The 18,614-nt window shown below is 42.4% G+C and overlaps 1 protein-coding gene across 1 annotated transcript; it reads left to right on the top strand.

Annotated features, from left to right (window-relative positions):
• Positions 1-958: 958 nt before the first annotated feature.
• Positions 959-18,336, top strand: ubxn11 (UBX domain protein 11; the record flags this gene model as incomplete). The annotated part of the gene is made up of 14 exons (XM_083762093.1): positions 959-1,032; positions 1,145-1,185; positions 4,030-4,137; positions 4,699-4,799; positions 13,176-13,227; positions 13,314-13,393; positions 13,758-13,887; positions 14,624-14,841; positions 15,250-15,327; positions 15,728-15,854; positions 16,387-16,490; positions 16,673-16,740; positions 17,069-17,218; positions 18,177-18,336. 14 exons carry the CDS (start codon positions 959-961, stop codon positions 18,334-18,336), a joined length of 1,491 nt encoding a protein of 496 aa, XP_083618219.1.
• Between the last annotated feature and the right edge of the window lie 278 nt (positions 18,337-18,614).

Here is an 18,614-nt window from a genome sequence, read left to right as displayed (position 1 = left end):
TACACATCCATCCCATAGCCCGGGAGGAACGGTCCGCGCTGTGATTGGCTAATAATTGGTTGTCAAGGCGATAGCATTCCCCCCTCCTCATTTTTTTCATATTTTATAAATACATTTAATTGGAGTTATTCATATTTAATAATATAATAATTATTATATTTAATATTGTATTTATTTAATAAACAAATCAATCTAAATAATTTTAAGAATAATTTATAAATGACTTATTTATTATAATGTATAAGTCGAATCATAATATAAGTCAAAATTTAAATTGACAATGTAATATAGCCTACACAATGTAGAACTAGAACTACAGTTAAACATTCAAAAGGCCTTATAGCTATTTAACATTTACACAAGTACAAGTAAAGTAGCTACTGTAAAATATAATATATTTTTAAATACAGCCTACCTATATTTTCATGCCAACTTGGCATAAAAAATTGCTTACTATAGTCCTTTGACTTCGGTACTGTAAATAGGCCATACACTACAAAAGACTTAATAGTCCTTTGACTATTAAGAAATGTGTAAACAGAGCTGCCACATTGCAACTTAGAAAAGCTAGCGATACAAAATCACAAAAATGTGCCTTTAAAGAAATCAGTATTATAGGTACACATGTCTACTACTATAAAGGTAGCCTGCAGGTATAAAGCGACACCTTGTGGAAAAGACAGGATCTTACCATCAGCATTTCATTTCCAAAGGTTTCACAGGTTACCAACGGCAACAAAGTCCAAACAATCATGATGTGGTTGGTGCATGGGTATGGACAGAAAAGCACAGCACAGGAATATAATCAACCAGGAATTCATATTGTTTATTTAGCTGCAGACCTTTTCACATGGGCTGAATACAGTAGGAACGTGAAGCTAAATATTTGACAGAGAACCTTCCTGCGTCGGTGCTCTCTCAGTCAGGCGGTCAGGACAAGTCAGGTCAGGGCATTGAAATGAGTTCACCTCTGTCCATGTTGAAGAAAACCAGGCGTCTTCCACTCCAAGGCTCCCTGGACCAGGAACAAGGGTAGGCTACTTGTGTACGGGGAAAATGATCTTTACAATTAAAACGTGCAAGAACTAAGGAGATGACATATTTAGATTAAAGTCCACAAGTTTGTCCTTTTTTCCCCCCACAGAGAGAGTGGAAGGGTACCGTTCAAGGACAATCTTACCAGAAGTAGGTCTTGCAACTACCTTATTACAAGTCAAATCTGAAATATTTATACCTACCAGCGCTGCAAGTATTCATTATTTTCTTAGCAATTATTTTTGATAACTTTTTTGATTAATGGAATAGTTAATCTAGAAGCACTGCCTGTTTCAATTGTGTGTTATTGTAACAGTAAAACAGTAAAAGCTATTGTAACAGTCAGTACAAACAAGGGACTAAATTATTTTCGCTCCTATGCCACCAAAATGTGGAACGCCCTACCAACAGTCATTAAGACATGTGAATCCCTTGACTCCTTCAAAACCGCTCTCAAAGGGCACCTATACGGATGGCTGCAATTCGAAACTGGCCTCTGTAAGATCTGAATCCCCCCCACCCCACCCCACCCCCCTTTCCCCTCACTGTATATGTATCTTTTCCCTTTTTGCTTCCTATATGATGAATTCCTGTTCTGTTCTTTAGCTACATAGAAATGTCTATTTGTATGTCTCTAAATGTTTTGATGAATTGAACAATGTGGACCCTGTTGTAAACAAGTGTAATGCTTAATTGGGTCGTCCACTCACAGTTAACAGTCTTTGTATTGAGTTTGTGCTTGAAATGTACTGTAAATTCTGCAAACTGTTAATAAATATTTCAATCAATCAATCAAAGTATGCAGTGCCAGTTGGTGCCACAGGGTGGTGCACTGCTCCCTTTTGTTTTGCTGTGTGTAGAAGATCTGACGTCACTTCCACTATATGCGTGTACTTTTTAGCGCGCAGTACTATCTGAGTATATGGACTGTATGCTCCGTTCACCTTTTGTTTATTATATTAGTGCTGTCTGCCGTGATACCTGGCTTAATATGGTCAATACTGAATCAATGCTCTATTAGTTGGCTGCCAAATGAACCAGCTTAGTGACATTCATCTGTGTCTGTGTTGGACTGGATATCTATTCTGCTGTATCAGTCCACCATAGTCTACTCTCTGCTCAACACATCACAATGTGTGTGTGTGTGTGTGTGTGTGTGTGTGTGTGTGTGTGTGTGTGTGTGTGTGTGTGTGTGTGTGTGTGTGTGTGTGTGTGTGTGTGCTATATATATATAGACAATATCGATCGATGTATGGATTATCCACTTAGGCCTAAGCCTTTTTAATTTGCAGTGTTGGGGAGTATTAAGCTACATGTAGCTGAGCTACGTAGCTGAGCTACATTTTGCTGTAGCTTGTGGTATTTTAGCTACATTCATATTTGTGTACCTCGTCAAGTAGCTCAGCTACCTTTTGGGTCATTTTTTGTAGCTTAGCTACTCAAGTTACAAGCTACAATTTTGGCCAATAACATGAAAGAAATATATTAATTTTGACCATTGGTTGCTGTGTTAATTCTTGTACTAGAACCCCCTTTGAAAAATCAAGGACTGTTCCTTTTTCTGATTGCTTTGAGGGCATATCAGCACTTGACAGCTGCCTCTAATTGGCCTCTGATTGGCCCTGGTATCACAGGGTGGGAGGGGTCTCCCAGGGGGGAGCAGGGGTCTCCTAGAGGGGAGGAGGGGTCTCCCAGAGGGGAGCAGGGGGAGGAGGGGTCTCCCAGAGGGGAGCAGGGTGGGGGGGTCTCCCAGAGGGGAGCAGGGGGAGGAGGGGTCTCCCAGAGGGGAGAAGGGTGGGGGGGTCTCCTAGAGGGGAGCAGGGTGGGGGGGTCTCCCAGAGGGGAGCAGGGGGAGGAGGGGTCTCCCAGAGGGGAGCAGGGTGGGGGGGTCTCCCAGAGGGGAGCAGGGTGAGGAGGGATCTCCCAGAGGGGAGCAGGGTGGGGGGGTCTCCCAGAGGGGAGCAGGGGGAGGAGGGGTCTCCCAGAGGGGAGCAGGGTGGGAGGAGGGGTCTCCCAGAGGGGAGCAGGGTGAGGAGGGGTCTCCCAGAGGGGAGCAGGCTGGGAGGGGTCTCCCAGAGGGGAGCAGGGGGAGGAGGGGTCTCCCCGAGGGGAGCAGGGTGGGAGGGGTCTCCCAGAGGGGAGGAGGGGTCTCCCAGAGGGGAGGGGTCTCCCAGAGGGGAGGAGGGGTCTCCCGCATGTACATTCTCAATTTAACGCTGAAAAATAAAAAGTAGCTGAGCTACTTTGAGCTACTTTTTCCATGTAGCTGTAGCTTTACAAGCTACATCTCTCCAGGGGTAGCTATGTAGCTTGATCAAGCTACTGCCTGAGCTACTTGTAGCTTTACAAGCTACGCTTTCAAAGTAACTTGCCCAACACTGTTAATTTGTCACAGTGTCCTGCAAACATGTGAAAATAGCAGATCACGCTTAACAAATCATGTTGTAAGCTTGTAGATCAGATCAGAATGTGTCAAACTGCATATTGAGCCTATGACACAGTGTGGCTTCCCCCCAGTAGGCCTCCTTCACATTCGGTAGATCCTGTGATCTTCTGTGGCCAGATGTAATTTCCTGGGGTCTAGTAGGACTAGTAAATAATAAAATAAAAAATCGCCATAATATTTTGTAAATAAATACATATTTAGCCCCATGCTTGAATGCCCCCCTGTCAAAAGAGCTAAAATCCCTAAAACTAAAGAAAGCAGCAAATGAAAAAAGAATAACACTCATCTTTTACTTTCTCTAATAACCTAAAACATGAACCTTGGTTGAAAAAAACGAAAGTTGTAAACTAAATGGGGATTGATTATTAATCGATTATTAAATTAAATTATCAATTACATTGATTAACTATTGAACCGACATACCAACCAAAAATGGCTACACAGTATAATGAAGAATTTCCACCATGTTTTCTACCATTTGACTTTGTTTGCGAAATGTCTTGTTGATGAGCAGTTTAGTGACTGCTAGTGCTGCAATCATATTTCAGAATATGAAGAGATAATTTCTGGCCGACACCCTCCCACTGTGTCCCAGCGGCCTGATGACAATGTCTCCACGTCAACATCAAAATCTTTCTCCAATACACTCAGTAACGGTAAGGTATGTTTTATAACTAACGTGTGAGAAGTGTTCAATGTAATCTGTAGAGCGACTACAGGAGATTATAATGTATAAATAAATCGCCGAGAGGCGATGGGATGGGCCAGGTTGTCAGACGCGCTCCGTAAACAAAAGGATTTCGCTGGTTCCAAAACAATGCTTTTAACTTAAGGTGGTTTATTGAATCCAGATGCATAACTTAAAGGGTGCTCAAACATAAAGCAAATTAAGTAGGCCTAGTTACAGCAATCCAACGTAAATAAAGTAAATAAAATAAAGCAAAATAAGCGGTATAAAGCGGTCAACAAAAGTGCGGCTTCCCACACACCCCCTCTCTCTCACTGTGTGTGAAGCAGGTAAACTAGGTGAGTTATTGAATGAAACAGGTACGCCCCTATGCCCGTCAATCATCCACATTAATCACCAGTGACAGCCCACTCATTTCATAGACCAAACATAATAAACCAATTCGTGGCTCCTACATAATCCTCTCTACTAATTAAATCATAGAATACCTAGGCCTTTTTCATTTTGTGTATTTGTGGCGGTCACCCAGGTATTCCACCGAGTGACTATGAGCTGATGTCGTCCATGATGCAGCGACTGGCCTGTCTGGAGAGAACGCTGAAGATGCAGGCTCACCAGATAGAACACAAGGTGAGTCTCCAACACACGTCAGCACGAGGTACAGTCAGACATCAAGGCTAAAGGGATAACACAAAAGAAAAAACAACAACATAATAATACGTGTATGTCATCAACTAATACAAATATAATTATATTAATATTATTTACAAAGGAGAAATGTCAGCAGTGAATGACACCTCCTTTCTCTGGGAAATTGCATTGACCTGCCCTTTTGGTTTCCTGATAGATAGTTTTTCAGGTTATACACTGTATACAGTTTTGAAAGAAACCAGTGATTCACATCTTTTAATGGATGGTATGCTGTCAGGGCATTCCACGTTTGGGTGGCAGAGTAGTAGTTTGTTCTATATTTGGGTAGTATAGCCTACCCGGTCGTTCAGACTCACAGTAATTCTGCCGTGATCTGTATACTCGGTCTAAGTTCTTCAGACTCAACCCCACTTAAACCCTCAATACTAATGACCTTCTTTAACTCGGTAGGCCTGCCACCTACTTTGTCTCTTTCTTCGTCTACACCAAACCTCTGCACTGAAAATAGTCATCTACAAGCTTGTGGTTTAGATTGCATGCTACATAGACAGATACATAGCTCATTGTTTACCAGACATGTAAGTGCTAGTTTGTCAGCTTTCAACCTTTTGTATAACAAACTCACTGATGCACCCATTCTATGGGTTTAGGTGTACGCAGTAGGAAGAATGTCATTGTCCACTTGGTACATTCATTTGCTTTGCGTTTATTTCAAGTATAATGCATGGTACAAACATCTTCCATGTTGCTGGTAAAAACCATGTATCCACAAGGTGCATGAATTCCCTCCACAGGCTGTCCGTAATTAACCCCTAGGCCTGGAGGCGTGCCCGTCTATGCCCAACCCACTAACCCAATTAACCAAGTATCTTCAGAATATTCTAGGCTAAATAATAACAGAAATAATAATCAAAAAACACAGTGAATTGGCTTCTACACAGTGACCCCTAATTGTGCATTATATAAACAATTACTGCTAAAGAAGCCATTCACAAAACTAAACATGGTATGTGGTATGTGTCATGTGTTAATCTTGACTGATTCTTCTGATGACACTGTAAAAGAAAGAGAGAAAGAATAGAGAAAGTAGTTAAGTCTTCAGTCTGTTGCCTCCAGTAACAAACAGTTTGTTAACAGGCCTTTCCAGTTAGCTCGTCTTCGTCTGAAGGCGTGCAGTGCACACTAGCCCTTTGGCATCTGGTTTTGCCTCCAAAACCCTGCCCATTATCCATGAGCCTCTGGGAGCAGTAGCATCTGCAACGAGGACAATGTCTCCAGGAATGAGGGATCTTCTTTCCTTTAACCATTTTTGTCTCTCTTGCATTAAAGGCAGATATTCAGAAAGCCACCGCTTCCAGAAGAGGTCAGCAAGATACTGGACCTGTTTCCATCTCTTCCTGGTATACAGATCTCCTCTGTCAGTCCAGGGGGCAAAGCTGGCTTTCCTTTTAACAGAAGGATGTGGTTTGGTGTTAGAGCTTCCAGATCATTTGGCTCATCTGAAACTGTTGTGATGGGTCGACTGTTCAAGATTGCCTCTACCTCGCAGAGGACCGTTTGTAGACCTTCATCATCAAGTGTCTGTTGTTGTAGAACAGACTTGAGCACATTTCTCACCATGCGAATAAGGCGTTCCCACACGCCTCCCTGATGGGAAGCTGCTGGAGTATTGAAATGCCATGTCACTCCATCTCGTAATAGAGCAGCTTGGATTTTGTCATTGTTTAAGGCAGCCAGGGACTCTTTTGGCTCCAACAAAATTTGTACCATTGTCCGATCTTATGGTTAACACTTGACCTCTTCTGCAGATGAACCTTCTTATGGCATTAATACATGAACTTGTATCAAGACTATATGCCACTTCTAGATGCACAGCTCTGCTAGTGAAGCAGGTAAATATAGCTCCATATATTTTGATCAGACTTCTTCCTCTTTTAATGTCGATGGGACCAAAATAGTCTACCCCCACATTGGTAAAGGGTGCTTTGTCAGGCAAAACTCTCTCCTTTGGCAAATCTGCCATATTTTGCTCACCGAGCTTTCCTCTTTGACGTTTGCATATGACACATTCTAAAATGATTTTCCTTGTTGCGGAATTAGCATTGGTGATCCAATACCTTTTACGAAGATGGCAGAGCATGTGATTTCGTCCTCCATGTCCCAGCTGTTGATGAATGTGGCGAAGAATGAGTGATGAGACATGAAGATCTTTAGACAAGATAACAGGGTGTTTAGACTCCTCTGGCATGGATGATCGACACAAGCGGCCACCAACTCTCAGGATTCCCTCCTCCAATACTGGATCCAGCTTGTACAGTTGACTGTCTTTCTTGACACTTTCAGCACCAGCCGACAATATGGCAATGTCCTCCTTGAACCTTTGACCTTGTACAAAACAAATAATTGACTTTTCTGCTGCAGCATCGTCTTCAGGATGCAAACGGTGCCCTTTGATTGTAGCTTTGAAGTTGTTGATCCTTTTTGTTATTTCAGTCTTTTGTCTTTCAAGATCCATTTCACTGCCATAGACTGCAGCATGGATTTCGTTTCTTGTCTGTCGCAGCAACATGAGACACTGCTTAATTTTCAAAAACCACGCTAAAGCAGTCTTTAATTTTGACCAAATTGAAAAATAGTTCATCAGACAGCTTGTAGGATTATCTGTGCCTGTAGCAATTAAATTGACTGTCAGGTCCCTTTTCACCTCTGGGTCTTCAGCAGCAACTCCATGCAGTTCCAGGTCAGACTTAGGCCATTCTTCCTCTGGCCTAGAAAGAAAGCCAGGTCCATTGATCCACCTCTTGTTTGCCACGAAGTCAGTGGCCTTCAGCCCACGTGAAACATCATCGGCTGGATTATCCTTTGTGCCAATGTACCTCCACTGGTCAACACTGGTAGCCTCTCTTATGACTGCTGTTCTATTTGCCACAAAGGTGTGGAACCTCTTAGTTTCGTTGCTGATGTACTTAAGCACTGTTGTACTGTCTGTCCAAAAAACTGATTTATCCAACTCCAGTTGCAACTCCTTTCGCAACATCCCATCAACTCTTACTGCTAGAACAGCAGCTGTGAGCTCCATTCTAACAATTGTAGTTTGTTTCAACGGTGCGACTCTGGCTTTACCCAAGAGGAATGCAACATGCACCCCTTTGTCATCATTCTCCATCCTCAAATAAGACACAGTACCGTAGCCATCTTGACTGGCATCGGAAAAGTGATGCAACTATGCCCCAGTGGGCTTGCCAAAGTCTGCCACCTGTTCAAGTCCGTTTAGCCAGTCTGACCACTGCTGAGAGAAGAACTGGGGAATGTCGTCATCCCACGCACAATGTCTTTTGCAAAGCTCCTGGAGAATCATCTTTGCTGACAAAGTGTAGGGTGAAATAAATCCTAAGGGATCATAAAGTGAACTGACCATTGACAAAATGCCTCTTCTTGTCTGTGGCCGTTCCTTCATGATGGTCTTAAATTTGAACTTGTCAGTCTCGACACACCACTGCAAGCCGAGTGCCCTCTCCAATGGGAGACTGTCCGAATCCAAATCCAGTGCTTTGATTTCCTTTGCTCTGCTCTCTTGTGGGATTGATGATAAAACTGAGCGGCTGTTGCTTATTCATTTAGAGAGAATAAAGCCCCCTTTGTCGCACAGAGCAGTTAGATCCTTAACCAGCTGTGTTGCCTCCTCCTCTGAAGACATTGACTTAAGACAGTCATCAACATAAAAATGGTTTTTGACAGTATTGATTACTTCTGCAGAGAATAGAGCTTGATTGTCATCTGCAGTCCTCCTCAGAGCATAATTTGCACAGCTTGGGGATGACACTGCTCCAAACATCCGATATTCCACCAGAGGGCGCGTGATGTCACCCTGAGGCCACCACAGAAAGCGCAGAAAGTCAATGTCCTTTTTTGTGACTTGGACCTGGTGAAACATGGCCTGTATGTCAGCCATCACTGCAATGGGTTCCTGCCGAAATCTAATAAGGACACCAATGAGGGAGTTTGTGAAATCTGGACCTTGTAGAAGTTGGCAGTTGAGTGACATCCCCTTGTATACAGCTCCGCAGTCAAACACAACTCTTAATTTTCCTTTCTAGGGTGATAAACTCCATGATGTGGAATATACCACACTTTACCATCGTTTCTTTTTAATTGATCTTCTGGCACAATCTCTGCATAGCCTTGATCAATTACATCACTCAGAAAGGATGTGTATTCCTCATGAAATGTCTCATTTTTTCCAAATTTTCTTTTCAGGCTCACAATACGCTGCTCTGCTATGCAGCGGTTGTTGGGCAAGATAGGAGTTTCATTCTTGAAAGGTAAGTCAAAAGAATAATGACCATTTTTCAACACAGAGGAGTTATGCACAATGTTCATGAATTTAACATCCTCTCTTGACATTTCAGCTTGTTCTTCAGAGGTCTTCTCACTGAAGTCATGATTATACTGTTGAATGATCAATTCCTCTAGGTGTACAATAGAGATTCGATTTGTGGAAATAGTAGAGCAGCCTCTCTTGCTCATACTGTCATTCAAAGTGCCCCCTCGGAGTGGGCCATTCAGTACCCATCCTACTTTGGTCCTCACTGCATAGGGACCATCTTCCTGGCTGTTAATGACTTCCCATGGTTCTATGATTTTAGGAGCATTAGTCCCAATGAGTAGATCGATGTCAGAGTCAATTTGGTGTATTTTGATGCCACTCAAATATGGCCATTGATCAACATCCTCCTGTCTGGGAATGTTGCTCTCACTCACCGGCATGCTGCTATGGGTGAAAACCTCAGGTAAATCAACAAAATCATCATTGTCCAGTGCAGACACTTCCAAGCTATACACTGCATATGTAGAAATAGTCTTTAACTGCCCCATGGTTCGCAGCATAATGCTGGTCCTTTGTTTTCTGACATTCAATTTTTGTGCAAGGCTTTCTGTGCAGAATGTTCCTGAGCTGCCAGGATCCAAGAAGGCATAGGTTTGTATGATTGTGTCACTTTTTTTGGATTTTATCTGGACTGGCACAATTGAAAATGTGCAATCATCCTCACAACCAGCCCCAATATGACCGCATAATGTTGGTGCAGTAGTTGCATCACTAACTGCTGGAATTTTCTTTTGTCCTCTCTTACGATGTGGAGAATTTCTGGGTGTTGTTGGCTGCATACATTGCAAGTCAGTCTATTGACACATGTTTTGTTAATATGGCCTTCCCTTTTTAGGCAGCCGAAACATATCCCCTTCTCCTTAATGAAGTCGATCTTTTCCTTGTGTACTTTTCTTTTGAACTGGTAGCACTTTTCCAATGAGTGATTGCTCATGTTGCAATATAAACAGCCTTGGGGTGGGGGAGAGTGTACCTTTTCCTCCACCACGGCAACATTAGTGGCAAAATTGCTTCCTCTGTGGCTCTTCAAACCCTGACTGGGGGCGGGGGGGAATGCACTTCTACTTGAGGAAGCGAGTGGGGTGTCCTGTATGTTGCCAAACAATGGATCTGTGGCTATTCTGACCTGCTTTTCAATGAACTGGACCAGATCATTAAACATGGCCCTATGACCTTTTCGCTCTTGCAGGTCACAGGCAGTGCTTCTCCATCTTTCCCGCAACTTATATGGCAATTTTAGAACAATGCTCCTCATGTTGCATGGTATGTCCAATTCTCTCATAATTATGCATGATTTGTTCTGTTGCATTGCAACATCCACGTAAAAAGAGAGAAAAAGCTTGTAGTGCCTTGACATCGTCACTTTTAATGGGTGCCCAACTGAAAGCCATTTCCATATGCAGAAGTGATTTTTTGTTCATTTCCAAAGATGTTTTGCTCTTAGATATCCTTGTTGAGGAGGCAGATGCTGACAACTATGCACCATCTCCTTTGGCTGACCCCTGGTGTATTGTTCAAGGAAGTGCAAGCAATCACCAAAATTGTTAGTTTTCATTTCAACCCCATTTTCAAAGGCTCGCATAAAGGCATAATATTGCAGAGGGTCACCATCAAACACAGGAATTGTTCTCACTGGAAGAGCAGATGAAAGGTTCTGTTGAACTAATAAAGAGGTTATTTCATTCTGTTTTTGCATTATATTGACAATATCATTCTGACTGTGGTCATACAGCACTGTGGCTTGAGAAACACAACCTGGCACTGGCTGTGCTGGTGTGGTAGAAACCCGGGGCAACATTTCAGTGTCATTGGTTGGAATTGATTCTTGAGCCTGGGAATAAACAGTTTGTGAATTTGTAATTTGCATTTTGGGTCTTTCTTTGGGCCGGACAACCTGTGGGAGAGCTACAGAGTCAGTTATTAGAGTCATGTTGTAATTCACCTTTGCAGGATTATAAACTGTTGCATTAGGATTGAGCTGTTTCGTGATTTGAACATTATTGTCATAATAAGAGTGCATTCCATTGGATGCTCTTGAGCCGCTCCTTGATCCATTTTCCTCTAAAACATAGATTTTTGCCAACTCTGTATCGAGTGTTAATTGTTCCCTTTGTCTCCTCATGTGGCTCCTCAAGTTGTAATTTTCTATCCTCAGATCCTCCTCCTGTCTCATTAAAATGTCCTCCTCTGCCTGCAGCTCATGTTGTTTCTTTAAGGCAGCAGCACGCTCCAGAAGGGCTGCCCTTTCAGCTTGAGCTTTGAGAAGTGCAGATGATGTTGTTGATGAAGTGCGTGAGGTTTGGGACTTGGAGCGGGACTTAGCCCTGCTTGGGACATTGGAAACACTGTCGTCTGGTCCTATGTCATCAATTTCTGTCACAATTTAACACGCACTAGCAGCAACGGTTTGTGATGATTGACCAGCCTCATGAATCCACCTTTTCACATCCTCCTCAAATTCACAGTACTCTTTTTTCGTTCAAACCATTCCTTTTGCTCATTAACCTCCTCAGTCAGAGGCAACGTCAAAAATGCATCATATGTATTACTCATTTCATCAAAACATGTTTTCAATGTGTTCAGCTCAGATTGCATTTTTGTGACATTCTCATTGGATTGCATAAGCACTTTGACTCTTTCAATGTACGGGCCGGTGTGGTTGCTTTTTGTTTTTAATGTTTTCAGACAGTTTTCCTTTTGTAAAGCCATGCCGTTCTCTGTTAACTTTGGGGTCCTTTTTGCCAATAGTTGCGCACCATTGCTGCTCACAGGCTCCATGACATCGGACATATTGCAAATTCCCCTTTTGTCGCACAATAAAGTGCGGTGCAAATGTAAACTTTAAAGAAAGCGCAGCCGCGCTGTTGACAGTTCACAGTGTCCGGTTCAGGTGCAAAAATCGCAAAGCAAATGCCCAAAATAAATAAAGGCAGTGTCACTAATAAAAGTCAGACGGTGACAAAACATAAATAATAAAACAATGGACAGCAGTGCAGCACTTGTCAGCAACGTGTCACCAATAAAAGGTAGCAGTGAGTGACACACGAAAAATAAAATAACTCCAGTAGTTATTTGCCTGTACAGCCTTTTCGGTGTTTCGTTACATACCATGGGCTTGATATTGATGAGGCTTAGTTTGTGCTGCGTGCTGCGCGTCCACTTGTTAATATTTTGAGTTTGTCCTTTGTCGTTGCACTCCTTCCAGACTCCAATCCTCGATCCGTAGAGCCTTTTCAAATTAATTTTCTTTGTGAATCATCACGATGCCCAGTTCCTGGTTAGAGTCCTCTTCGAATGGATGGTTTTTACTGTTGTAAGTGCTAGTTTGTCAGCTTTCAACCTTTTGTATAACAAACTCACTGATGCACCCATTCTATGGGTTTATGTGTACGCAGTAGGAAGAATGACATTGTCCACTTGGTACATTCATTTGCTTTGCGTTTATTTCAAGTAGAATGCATGGTACAAACATCTTCCATGTTGCTGGTAAAAACCATGTATCCACAAGGTGCATGAAATCCCTCCACAGGCTGTCCATAATTAACCCCTAGGCCTGGAGGCGTGCCCGTCTATGCCCAACCCACTAACCCAATTAACCAAGTATCTTCAGAATATTCTAGGCTAAATAATAACAGAAATAATAATAAAAAAAACAGTGAATTGGCTTCTACAAGACATCTTCTAGTTTCAATGTACAGAATGTTATTTAGATAGCTGCAAAGATCCATGGGACTGGAATACTTGAAAAACAGGTGGCGATCCGAGCACTAAAAAAGGTAAAAATGAGGAGAGGGTGGATAAAATCAAGGTACTTTATTTAGAAAAGTTAAAAACAGCCAACATGTTTTGACTCACAGGTATGTGAGTCGAAACTCACAGGGCAGGTATGAATGTATGTTATTGTTAATTGTAAAGTTGATGTATTTTAACTGACATATTTTTCGATAATCCTATTTTTTTGCCTCAAGGACAAAAGGATTTCTGTTCTGGAAGAAAAACTGAGGCTTCTTAAAAACACAGGTACCTCCCAGCAATTATCCAAGTAAATATTGTATATAAACATAATTAATTTCTTTAGTCTAAATGATTCATCTGTGTTCATTTAGAGACAGCTAGTGACCTGCCTGACAAAGACGACCTCGTTAACTCATGCAGCCGTCTGCAGACCCAAGTACATGAAATGGAGGTAAGTTCAACTTCTTGAACCCTAACCTATTAATATCTACAAGCTCACAACGGGTTACAGCACCACACGCTGTGAGCTTGTAGATCTGCAATTACTAGTGTATATACTATACAGTTTACAGTATAGCCCTAGCTGGACGCCGGTAGTAAGGTTTTTAGAGGTTGCGAGAAATAATATTATAGATATGATTTATTTTCATTCACAACAAAGCATAGAAACTACAAAGAATATAATATTTTTTATATTAATAATAATTGTGGGCGGTCTACGGCCAAATACATATTAGGGGGCCCTTTAAAGTTTTAAGACCCACTACAATGTTCACGTCGTGTTTAATGTGTGGTTCCTGCGTTGTCCGTGGCAGAGTTTTCTGAGTGAATATGGCATGATCTGGGTGGGCGATGGAGACAGCAGTAAGACCAGTGAAGAGGAGGGAGAAGACCATGAATCCTTCCAGAGACAGAGCTCCTCAGACAGAGACACGTGGCAACCAGGTTGGGGCACCAACCTCTCCTTCCTCTATATCAGGAAGCCTCTATTCCAATATCCAACAAAACATGGTTTCAGGTCACCCCTGTAAATAACTTTTATATCCAAGGCACCCCTGAATTTAATTGATACTTTATAGAACCTTACATTAATAAGTCATATTACGTAAATACGTAAATAAGTAGGCCTACTCTAAATCCTTCCCCCTTAGATACAGTATGTGTCGGGGAGAGAAGAGTAGTTTCCATTACATTGAGTAACGACATATTGAAAATAACTCCATACTTGACATTTAACCACTTGAACCCCAGCATCCCTATTCTGGGGGGAACATTCACCAAATATAAGCTCACAACGCGTGAGCTTGTAGATCGGCTATATTTTGGCGAGGAGGTTTGGCGGTCCATCTTACTAAAGTATAGAGAGTTTATAGTAAGTGGTTAAACTTAAGTGATATTGATAAATTCCAAATATTATCATAGTATTCTGCGGCACCTCTAGACTTGTCACTTCACCCTAGGGTGCCACGGCACCCATTTTGACAAGGTTTTATTTTCAAGGACCCCCGGTTTGGTATGCATTAGGCCACGAACACCCCATAACTCTGAGTGTTACAGACCTGGCTGTAAGGGTCCATTTGGTTTCTGAGCTCACAGCGCATTGCATCGTGATGAGTCGTGAACTATGTATATCTGTACAGTACAATAATTGAGTAAATGTACTTAGTTACTGCCCTTGCAGCCTCCTCCGTGATCAGGAGCTTCCAGATGAACTTTGACCTGGTGGTGCAGAGCGTCCAGGAGCTGAACGTCCTGGCTGGGGAGGGGACGTCCTTCGTTCAGGCCACAGCCAGGGGGGCACACCTGGCTCAAAAGACCCCTGTCCCGCTCAGGCTCTACAGCAATGGCATTGTGATGTTTGACGGACCCTTCCGCTCTTACCAGGAACACAGCACCCAGGTCGGTTTGTTCAAATATGTAAATAGCTCTATATTCCGCTGATACAACTGTTTGTTCAGCAAGAGGGGTCTCACGGTCACTCCAGCTCTTTAGTATGAAACAGAAAATACATTTTCAGGTCGGGATACCAATTTCATCCAATCAATTCAGGAGAGAGAGAACACATACAGGATACAGGATTAGCACATTACATTTTAAGTAATGAAACAAATAGATGAGCAGACAAAATAGGAAAAGGAACACAATGAATCTGATAAATGATCTTTGTAGGGTTCTCTCTCCTGATTGAATGACAAGACATTGGAGTCCCAGTTTTAAAGAGCTGGCGAGAGAGAATGCCCTCACATTGCAAGCTTGTAGATCTGATCATGAACTTGGCTCACATCCAGCTGTTCTCGCTCTTTGCAGCGGTGCCTGCAAGACCTGATGGACGGATATTTCCCATCGGAGCTCCAGCAGAGATTTCCCGACGGAGTGCCTTTCGAGGTGCGTACTGCAGCTGTGTGTTTGTGTGTACATGACGAGACAGCACGGCACGAGTGCGGACACCTTGCCGAAGTGTTCTGTCTGAACATGTGACATTCCATGGGGCGGGTGGTATGGCTCAAAATGTCCCACAAGATGTTCAACTTGCTGCACAAAATCACAACTTACACAAATATGTTTTTTCCCCCCAAATGTTCAAAATGTTTTAAGAAATAGCTGGGGGAAATGGGCTATTTTTGCTATTCAGCAACAAGAGGTATATATATATTGTGTGCGTGCGTGCGACGTGTGTGTGTGTGTGTGTGTGTGTGTGTGTGTGTGTGGGGGGGGGGGGGTCTCAGCTTTCGTCAGATGTAAAAAGTGTGGTCTCCAAAGATAAAGGGTTGATTGCTTTGTGCAGGTACATGACAGACGGGAGGAGACATTTATTTTTAGGAGACCTTGGGCTGAGTTTCCTGGAAAAGGACAGTCTGTTGATGGAGCATCAGGCCAAGAATCATCCAGTACGGTTCCCTCTGAGATACCTGGTCTGTACTTTTACACCAAATTGGAAATGTGGTACTTCTATGTATACTGTAGTCGACAGAGTTCTATGTCAAGTACTGCATCATTCTTGTCTTTTTTATTATTATAGTAATTTAACTATTTTGTAACATATTGTTTCGAAAGGCTCCCTTCCTTCCTTACTTGCATAATAAAATACTATAAATATGGATTATAGACCGGTGCCCTTTGTCTAGTAGTTAATGTTAATCTATTTAACCTACCTGAGGCCGATTCTAAAAACGCCTTCTAAAAAAACCTTCAAATTATAAAAAAAACAAAAACTAAATTGTGTTGCTACATGTAGCAACAACTATTGAGACACAGATCCTCTGTGTTTGCCTATCCCCCTGATTGATCAGTTAATGTAGTATTGCCCTAGTAAGGATTAGCAGATATCAGCCCTAGAGTTTGTCAGTTTTATCACTCCTCTCATCCAGGCAAATACAAGCTGGGTATAAGTGAAATCAAATGTGATAATGTGATCTACTTTTTATTTTTTTTGCCTGTACACAGGCAGGAAGACCACTATGGATCAGTTCCTCAACATGTTGCCCAAAGTGGTGGTGAAGGCTGGCAGAGTCATTGATATCCGGGACTCAGTCCAGGCTGTTCTGCAGGTGAGGCCAGAGAACATGGATGCCAGGGAATCTCAAGGCTGTCCTACATGCCTTCTTTGCCCAATACAATACACATTTACACATAATACATAATTTCATTTAATTAATACACATTCCTGCTTGTCATACAGCCTCTGCCTCATCTTTCACAGTCTGATTTCCACTTCATGTTTTCAATACAGGGACAGTCTGACATCCGCAATTCAGTGATTCTCGTAGAAACTCCAGTGCTGCAGGCCATGAAAGAGAGGTACGCAGGAATGTTAAATATCAAGTCCAGAAATTCTATCTGGATTCTATATTCCATCAATATGAAGGAGAAAAGGATGGAACATTTTCTAAAACGGAGAAAAGGATTTAAAACGATCTAAAACGAAATCAGAGTGCAATGTACCGATTCCTTTTGTTATTTATAGAAAATGTACCATAGATTTTGTACCTACAGACCCAGTTTGGCCTTCATAAATGTCTTCTAAATCCATTTTTTTTAATGACACAGATTCTTTAATGGGTGACGTTGCAGTGATGAGGTGGACATAATGTAGAAGTGACCCCTGTTCACCTTCTCTCTCACACAGACTGGAGATGTGTGACAGTGAGCGGCCTCCGTCAGCTCGTGATGTCACCACGCTGAGGGTGAAGTCAGAGGACGGGGAGAACAGTTACATACTGAAAATGCGCTTCTCGGAAACCATAGGTCACCTTCGCCAGTATCTGGACAGACACCGGTGAGACGACTGGCTGGACTGTCCAGGACAGTGCTTCTCAAGCAATTTCGAGGACCCCCAGTTTGATGTGGTTGTTGGGCAGAAACCGCTTATTATATTTTAACTTTGTTTTATTATCATAAATTAATGCCCTTCTTGATCATACATCAGTGTCACACAAAAGCATCAAAACTAGCACATCCGCAAGCTCGAAACGTGGCGCGAAGCTTTTTGGACATACTGTATGGGGTTTCCACCCGACAGTGACGATATGCAGATTAGGTCACAGGCCCCCATAACTCTCAGAGTTACAGACCTGCAAGGGTCCGTTTGGCTCCTAACTATCAGTAATATAGCTTTGGGGTTTTTTTACCCCCTGGAACACCTTCAAGGACTATGCACTGGGGTCCCCGGACCCCGCTATGAGAACCACTGGTGCAGCACTAAACATTGAGTTGAGCTATAATGAAAGGAAATACTATACTAATCATAAACACGTATCCCACTTTCAACCTGGCATTCCTATTTTGGGTATACTATAAAGTCATTATCATAGGAGAGTATTTTTCAAAACTGGCCAAATAGCAAAAAAAGCTGATCTACAAGTTCAAAATGTGATTCATCATACAACAGAAGTATACTGTATACCAGTGGTTCCCAAACTTTTTAGATCTAGACCGCTCAAGACCCAAAAGAGCAATTGAGATGTCTGCCCAGGACCCAAGCTAGTGAAAATAACAGATATTTAAGCTCACAACACGCCGCTTTGTGAAGTTGTAGATCGATGATTTTCACTAATAGACATTTTTCTTTTTTTCCATACATTTTTGCTTTTTTGGGAATGTTTTTTTAAATGATAATGTAGGAAAAATACAAAATAAAAATACCCATAAAACAGTGTTTGGGAACCAGTGCTGTATAGGAGTTTATGTTCATGGAACTCACCTGTACACTCTCACTCGTCTCGTCTGTGCCACAGGGGGACAGGTGTCATGGACTATGACGTCATCAGTGTGTTCCCACAGCGCTGCTATGACGACAACCACCACACACTCCTGTCCTGTGGACTCACACCTAATGCTGCACTGCTGCTACGGACCAAGATCAGCTGTTCACAGACAGACAAACAGACAAACTAAGAGACTGCCATGGGAGAAAAGATAATCTCCGGCCTGGCGGAGATAACGAATGGGGGGGAGGGGGGGAAGAACCTGGACTTAAGGTGGTGTACCAATTTCAGGATACCAATGTCATCCAATCAAGAGAGATAATTCATGTAGGATACAGGATAAACTAGTAAAATTAGAAGTGATGAAAAGTTATAACTAAACTATAAAATCTATATTGATAAAAGAGTCTCTCTCTGAAACTGGTAACCCGCCGTTCTAAAGAACTGTAGAGATGGGGAGAACATGTT

Source organism: Protomyctophum parallelum (genome assembly GCF_964188405.1).
Source record: "Protomyctophum parallelum genome assembly, chromosome: 3".
Taxonomy (NCBI): Eukaryota; Metazoa; Chordata; class Actinopteri; order Myctophiformes; family Myctophidae; genus Protomyctophum; species Protomyctophum parallelum.
Note: the sequence above shows the minus strand (reverse complement) of the source record. Positions and strands in the feature narration are given on the sequence as shown.